General features: G+C 63.0%; 2 protein-coding genes across 2 annotated transcripts in view; both read left to right on the top strand.

Moving 5' to 3' along the window:
- Positions 1–1,052, top strand: part of ADAM15 (ADAM metallopeptidase domain 15) — a 28,297-nt gene extending 27,245 nt beyond the window's left edge. Inside the window, exons 19-20 of the mRNA XM_009996249.1 lie at positions 379–471; positions 969–1,052. Of these exons, the coding sequence (XP_009994551.1) occupies positions 379–471; positions 969–1,052 (177 nt within the window). The remainder of the gene's footprint in view (positions 1–378; positions 472–968) is intronic.
- An 846-nt stretch (positions 1,053–1,898) lies between these two features.
- EFNA3 (ephrin-A3) lies at positions 1,899–7,026 on the top strand. The gene is made up of 5 exons (XM_009996239.1): positions 1,899–2,223; positions 2,965–3,052; positions 5,751–6,079; positions 6,706–6,783; positions 6,920–7,026. The coding sequence occupies exons 1-5, from the start codon at positions 1,899–1,901 to the stop codon at positions 7,024–7,026; spliced, it is 927 nt and encodes a 308-aa protein (XP_009994541.1).
- The last annotated feature ends 10 nt before the right edge of the window (positions 7,027–7,036 follow it).

Below are 7,036 nucleotides of genomic sequence, written 5' to 3'. Positions count from 1 at the left end.
GGGGCCCCCCCTCGGGGGCTGCGCCAGGCACCCCAGAAATTTATTACATCTCCTGCCGCGTTGCCACGGGCATCCCTGCAGCTCCCCTGGGCGAGGGGCAGCACCACAGAGCCCACCCACAGCCCCTGGGGGCCTGGCAGTGGCTCAGCCCCCTTGGGCACATGGCCGTGCTCCTCCGGTCCTGTGGCCACCACAGCCAAGGGCTGGTGGTGCCAGGGGGCTGGGAGGGCCACGGGGCAGGCAGGGTGTGTTCAGGGGTCTAAGGGCAAGGCCTAGGGGAGGTGTGAAGGTGGGATCTGAGGTTGGGGGCAGTGAGTGTCTGCTCCCCCGTGACAGGTTGTGGGTCTGGCTGCATTTCCTGTCTGTCTGTCTCTGCAGGTGGCAGCCAGCAAGCCCCAGGGGCACAGGGTGATCCTTGGCCTCCACTCCCAAGTCCTGCTGGGAACAGGCGTGGTGGCACACGACAAAGGTGTGAGTCAGCCACATCCCACTCAGCACTGGCACTGGGGGAGTGCTGCATCCCTGGGGTGCCCCCCCAAGACTGGGGGATCCCCAGGGGTGTCCCCAGCCAAGCCAGGCCCTGGCGTGTGGGATGGCACCTCCCTGCTGGGTGTACTGGATGTCAAGATGGAGAAAGTGATTTGTCCCTGTGCATGGGTACAGGAATAGCCAAACTCCCCCTAATCCTGCTACAGCCCCCAGGAACCCCTCCAAGCAGGCATGCGTGAGCCCCTGGCTCCTGTGTGGGGACTGAGTGTGCTGGTGGCTGAAGCCTCAGTGCACCTGGTGCCATGAGGGGATGGCTGTGGGATGGGGGTACACAGGGCACTGGGGCCCAGGCAGGTGGGTGGGAACCCACCTGCACCCAGGGAGGGCCCAGCATTGCATGCGCCCCCTCACCCTCCCCAGTGCTGCTGCCACACTCAAATCTTCTAGGCAGCTTTTATCCACCTGACTTGGTGTTCCAGACAGCAGGAGCTGGAGCTCTGGACAGCCCCAGTGTGGAGCTGCCTCTCCTGGGGGAGAGGAGCCGCATCCCTGATCTGAGCTGAGGGGGCTGGTGGGACTCCTGTGTCCTCGGCAGCTGCTTGACTCCAATATCAGGGCTGTGCCCAGGCAGGTCCTTCCATAGCATCTACTGGCACCCTTGGGGCTGGTGACAGTGCCAGCAGGAGGAACACCCTTGCCCTCATCCCAGGGCATCCACCAGGAGGCGTTGTGGGTTGCAGGGCAGTTGTTCCAAGTGAGGCAATTCTCCACCTTGCTGTGGGGTGTGTCACACTGTGGGGCTGGCGTTGGGGAAGGTGTTGATTACCTCTCAGTGGTTAATTACCCAGCCCCTCGTGTCCCCACAGATGTGCCCTCTTGGCTGGTCCCTATGGGATGCAGAGCCCCCAGCTGCCCATGGGTGCCAGCAGGGGTGCTGGTGGATGCTGGTGCCTGGGGACAGAGGGTGCTGTGCCTTCAGAATTGCCACACCGGTGGCACTAAGCCTTAACAGCACAGCCTGGGTTCCCCTGGGAGAAGGGGCCATGGCACTGGGGTGTGGGGGCTGCCCTTGGGTGCAGCAGGGCCAGGGCTACCCGCTCCTGCCCAGGCTGGTAATTGAGTCACTGGTTGCAGATTGATGCTTTAATTAAAGCCCAATTAGAAATCTCATTGATCTTGTTAGCAAAGCAGGGAGGTACCAGCTTTAGCAGGGATTAAGGGGATTGCATGGCCGCAGATCAGGACAAGGGTGTGTGTGGAGGGCACCTGTGGGGCGGTGCTGGGTGTCCTGGGGTGCTCAGGGAGGGCTGTGCCCCGTGGTACCATGACCTCAGAGAGCATCCCCTGTCTCCCCAGGAGCCCTGATCCCCCCATCAGGGAGGTGGCCCCGGGGACGCCATGTGCTGGCGATGCCTCACGCCGACACCTCGCGGCTGCGCCAGGCGAGAGTGAGGGGAGGACGCAGGGGGGGGGGCCCTGCCGTGGCGTCCTGCCACTCCTGTGCGTGGGCCGCGGTGCGGGTGCTGTCTGCCGTGCCGCTGCGTGTGTGCGTGGCTGTCTGGGTACCGGGGCTGTGCAGTGCTGCCTGCCTGGAGGGCCTGACAGGGTTGGGGCACCACACTGAGCTGACCCCTCCCCAGCGGTGGGCACGGCTGGGCATTCTGTCTGTCCCTCTGCCCATCGGGGTGGATGGGGTGGCCATCGATGTGCCTTCACCTCTGGCTGTTGTGCGGGGTGAGTGGAAGGGGACCGTGTAAATCGATGGCATTTATTTGCTCCCTGCCTGATCGATGGGCCCCGGCTGTGCTGAAAGGGTGAAGCAGCTGGAGCCAAATAAAGAAGGGTCTGGCTGGGCTGGGGGAGGGGGTCTGGCCTGGCCTCCAGTGCTGGGGGCACCATGCCATCACCCACAATGTGGGACACCCTGCATTGCCCCTATCCTCACCGCTGCCACCGCTAGCAGGGGATGCTGAGCCCAGCAGGGATGAGCTGCGCAGCTCGGGGGTCTGGGCAGGGGCCTGGTCCCCCCTGTGCTGCTGCCGTCGGGGCTGGGCGTGCTGCAGTGCACCAGGCGCTGCCGAGCAGAGTCCGAGCAAGCGTGCGGCGCCCAGCCCGGATCCATCATCTATGGCAGCAGATGGGAGTGGGGCAGCTGCCGGGCTCACACCGGCGCTGCCACTTGCTGGGTAGCTGGGGTCCCGCCGGTGCGGGGCTGGTGCGCACCGAGCCCGGGCTGTGCTTGGGATGGTTCTGCCAGGGCACATCCAGGTTCTGCCAGTGGACATCCATCTGCCCAGTGCCGACAGGCTGCCGGGAGGTACCACTGCCTTCCAAAGCCCTGCTCTAAAAATGCAGTCGTGCAGAAGTGATGCTGCCCATTCCGTTCCTGCATTTAACCCTTCGGGCACTGCCAGAGCCTGCTGTGCCCCCCCTCGCATGATGCACGACAGTGGCCAGGGGTCTGTCTCCACCCAGGTCACCTGTCCCTGGAGCTTCCCAACAGCTGCAGGGGCTGGTGGGGACCAGGCAGCCCCTACCTGCTCTCGGGTGAGTTTGGGATGAGGTAGGAGGCCAAGACCCTTGTTCAGGGTGTCTACGCCCATCCTCATGCTGCTGGGGCTGGGCAGGATGGTGCTGCAGGCAGAGCTCAGGTTGCCTGGGCCTTGGCATTGAGGCTGCTGGGATTTGGGGACATCTGGTGGGGGCTGCTCTGCACCCACAGGACTGGGATCCTGTTGCAGGAGCTGAGCATGGTGGGGATGCAGCATTGTGGCTGAGGCTGCTCCCGGAGCCCCATGGATGTGCCCCAGGCCGTGGTGGCCCTGCCTGTTTCGGACTGGTCTCCAGTCTGGTAGGGTTGCTCCAATGCCTGCAAGCTCGTGACACGTGCTGGCAGCCAGTGATATCTGTGGAACTCACCTTCTGGGGTCACCAGCATTGCAGTGTTGGTGTGTCCCAGCCCAATGGGGACCTTGGTGCCCCATGGGGCATCACTCGTTAGCGAGGTGTTTACCAGAAGCCACACTTCTTAATGAGCCCCCAGCGCAAGTCCCAAGGGGGTGCGTGTGCCATAGCCCTGGGTGCTACAGAGGAAGGGGGAGTTCCCTAGCACAGCAGGAGACTCAGAGTTTGGGGCAGGGACACGGGGAACATGGTTCCTGCATCCGTCACTCCCCAGGTGCAGCCCCAGCCTGGCTGCACTGAGCACCAGCTGCAGCGCCTGCTCCGGTGCAGGGCAGTCAGTTCAGGGTAAGCTGGTGTCCCAGCCCTGCGTCCCATGTGGAGTTAATTGCAATTTTCTCCTCGGGGCCATTTCTTTAATAACAAGCCTTTTTCTCTCCCCCCTCCCCCCCTTCCCACCACATCAAAGGGGAAAGATGAAAGGTCCTGGCACCCTGTGGAGCAAGGGTGGCTGCCTCAGCACCTTGGGTTGCCCGGTGGGTGCTGGGCTGGTCCAGCGAATAGCGGCTGCGCGGTGAGGGAGGTGCCGCGTGGGGCTGCCCCACAGGTGTTGAGGCCAAATTCAGCCCCCCATGGCCTTGTTGCTGGCGGCAGCCCCTGCAGGGCTCCTTGGGTCCCCCTTTGCTGGCAGACACCAGGTCCCCATTTTGTTCCTTCTGGAGTGCTGTGTGACAAGGTGCTGCCTGGGCTTCCCAAACCACACCTGGGGCAGTTGTGCAGGGTGGGGCAGCCCTGCTGGGGGGGTTCTGGAAGCTGGCTCTAGGGGGGAGCAGTGGGACCCACTGTGGGGTGAGGGGACCCTGAGTGCTGGGCCAGACCCTGTCAGGTCTGTGGACATGGGTTTGCCCTGACAAGAGGAGAAAGGGGCACCGAGCTGGGCGATGCACATCACTGCAGCCACGAGTGCCAAATGCTGCGGTCACGTCCCAAGGGAACCGGGCAAAGGGACCGTCCCTAACACCGCAGGGTGCAGGGTCATGCCTGCAAGGTGCGGGGGTCGTGGAGCGGGTCCTGGCCGGGGTTTGGTGCCGCCGCGGCAGCTCGGTACAGAGCCAGCGCCTCGCTGCGCCGGCTCCTCATTAATTGGCAGGAGCAGCGGGTCAGTGCGGCGGCGAGGATTACAGCGGCCGGGATTTCCATCGGGCACGGATTAGGAGCCAGCGGAGCCTCTCTCGAGTGGATCTGAGGGGATTGCTGCTCCTAATCAATGTAAATGAGGCTCCCCCAGGGCCACCCTTTACAGCATTAACGAACTAACGGGATTAGCCAGAGCAGGGTGAGAAATCCTCTCCCTGAGCCATGGCGCGTGGCGAGGCTGGGGCCGTGGTGGGAACCATGGTGGGCTGGCTCCAGGCTGCCAGGGCTGAACAGGGAGGACCAGAAGGTGCATCCCACAAGGTCTCTGGTGCCTCTGGACCCTTTGGCTATGTCTGTCTGCCCCTCCTTGAAGCCTCTGGCACATTCCCAGCAGGATCCAGCAGTGCTGTTTGTGCACCTGTAGGCATCCCACCCGGACATGTGGCACCTGCAGCACCCATCTGTGACAGCGTCCCTCTCATCCCATCACCAAGACAACAACATTTCACTGCGGGTCTGAGGGGCCAAGGTTGTGCCAGGGTCAGAGTCACAGAATCATGGAATGGTCTGGTTTTGGAAGGGACCTTAAAGATCCTCCAGTCCCCCCTCCCTGCCATGAGCAGGGGCAGCTGCCACTAGACCAGGTTGCTCCAAGCCCCATCCAACCTAGTCTTGGACACTTTCAGGGAGGGAGCAGCCACAGCTTCTTTGGGCAGCATGGGCCAGTGTCTCACCATCCTCACAGCCAATAATTTATTCCTAAAATCCCACCTCAATCTCCCCTCTTTCAGTTTAAAACCCTTCCTCTTCTTCCCATCCCTCTGGACCCTTGTCCGAAGTCCCTCCTCAGCTTTCCTGGAGCCCCTTCAGGTACTGGAAGGTGCTCTAAGATCTCCCTGGAGCCTTCTCCTCTTCAGGCTGGACACCCCCAACTCAGCCTGTCTCTAGAGCAGGAGTGCTCCAGCCCTCACATCATCTCCATGGCCTCCTCTAAACTTTCTGAGTTGGGGTTGTTGGGGTTTTTCAGCCTGGAGAAGAGAAGGTCCTGGCATACGGGGGGGCTCCAGATGGAGGTTGAGCAGGGGGATACTGCTGTCCCCCAGGGTCCTTGCTCTGTGACTGTCCATTCTCTACTGTCCAGAACTCTTTTGAGGAGGGAGTTAGTGTTTGGAAAGGTGCAGGGGGTGTACCTGACCCCTCCATCTCCCCCCTTTCCCTTGCAGCCTGCGGCGGGAGGGCTACACAGTGCAGGTGAACGTCAACGACTACCTGGACATCTACTGCCCACACTACAACGCCTCAGTGCCAGAGCACCGGCTGGAGCAGTACGTGCTCTACATGGTGAACGCAGAGGGCTACCGTACCTGCAACACCAGCCAGGGCTTCAAGCGCTGGGAGTGCAACCGGCCCCACGCGCCCCACAGCCCCATCAAGTTCTCGGAGAAGTTCCAGCGCTACAGCGCCTTCTCGCTGGGCTACGAATTCCGCGCTGGGCAGGAGTACTACTACATCTGTACGTGGGGCACCCTGCAGGGATCACCACTCAGCCCCAGCTGGGTCCCCTTGCACCCTCCCAGCTCGGTGGCTGCAGCCTCCCCTCAGGCGTGGGCACCCTGACCTCGGGGGTAGGGGATGGAAAACTGGGGTAGGGAGGGTTAGGGGCACAGAGAGGGGCTTGTGATGCAGGGTTGAGATGGGGGCATGGGGGAAGATTGGGGCATGGAGGGGGATGGTGGGAAAGGACAGGAACACAGGATCAGGGTTCAGGGGTGTTGATACAGGATTAGGGTGCTGGGGGGGTGCTGATACAAGATTGGGGTGCTGATGCAGGATCAGGGTTCAGGGTGCAGGACAGGGCTGCTGCTGCGTCCCCCCATCCCAAAGCACAGCTCTAGGCAGGGCCAGATCTCAGCATGCCCAGGGGCCACCGAGCCTCTGGGTGCCTGGGACTTTTTCCCTGTTCCCCCCAGGGGCTGGGGGCGAGCGGGGGGCGGCGTGGTCTCCGGCGGGTCTCCTGTTCCTCTGGGGTCCCTCATCCCTCCAGGGTGCCCCATGCCTCCCAGTTCCCTTGTCCCTCCCAGTTCCCCCCTCCATCCAGAGTCCCCTATCCCTCCCAGGGGGGTGCAGCATGAGGCAGCCAGGGAGAGAAACCCCATCCCCTCTCTCCCCCTCTTGCAGCGTCGCACTCCGGGGAGAAGCTGGTGCCCACCCTGCCCCAGTTCACCCTGCGGCCCGAGGTGAAGATCGAGGACCTGGGTGAGTCAGGCAGAGCACCCCCGGCCCCAAAGACCCGCGTCTCCCCCGCCGCCGCCGGTGGGGCTGCCCCAGCTATGGGGTGGGGGGTTCGGGGTCTCCCCGCTGACCCCCTCACCCTCTTATTCTCCCCTCCCAGAAAACTTCAACCCAGAGATGCCCAAGCTGGAGAAGAGCATCAGTGGCACCAGCCCCAAGCGGGAACACTTGCCCTTGGCTGCGGCTGGGGGGGCCCTCCCCCCTTAACCATCGTACT

Source organism: Chaetura pelagica, unplaced genomic scaffold (assembly GCF_000747805.2).
Source record: "Chaetura pelagica isolate M959 unplaced genomic scaffold, ChaPel_1.0 scaffold270, whole genome shotgun sequence".
In the NCBI taxonomy this organism is placed as follows: Eukaryota; Metazoa; Chordata; class Aves; order Apodiformes; family Apodidae; genus Chaetura; species Chaetura pelagica.
This window is presented reverse-complemented; position numbering and strand designations above follow the sequence as displayed.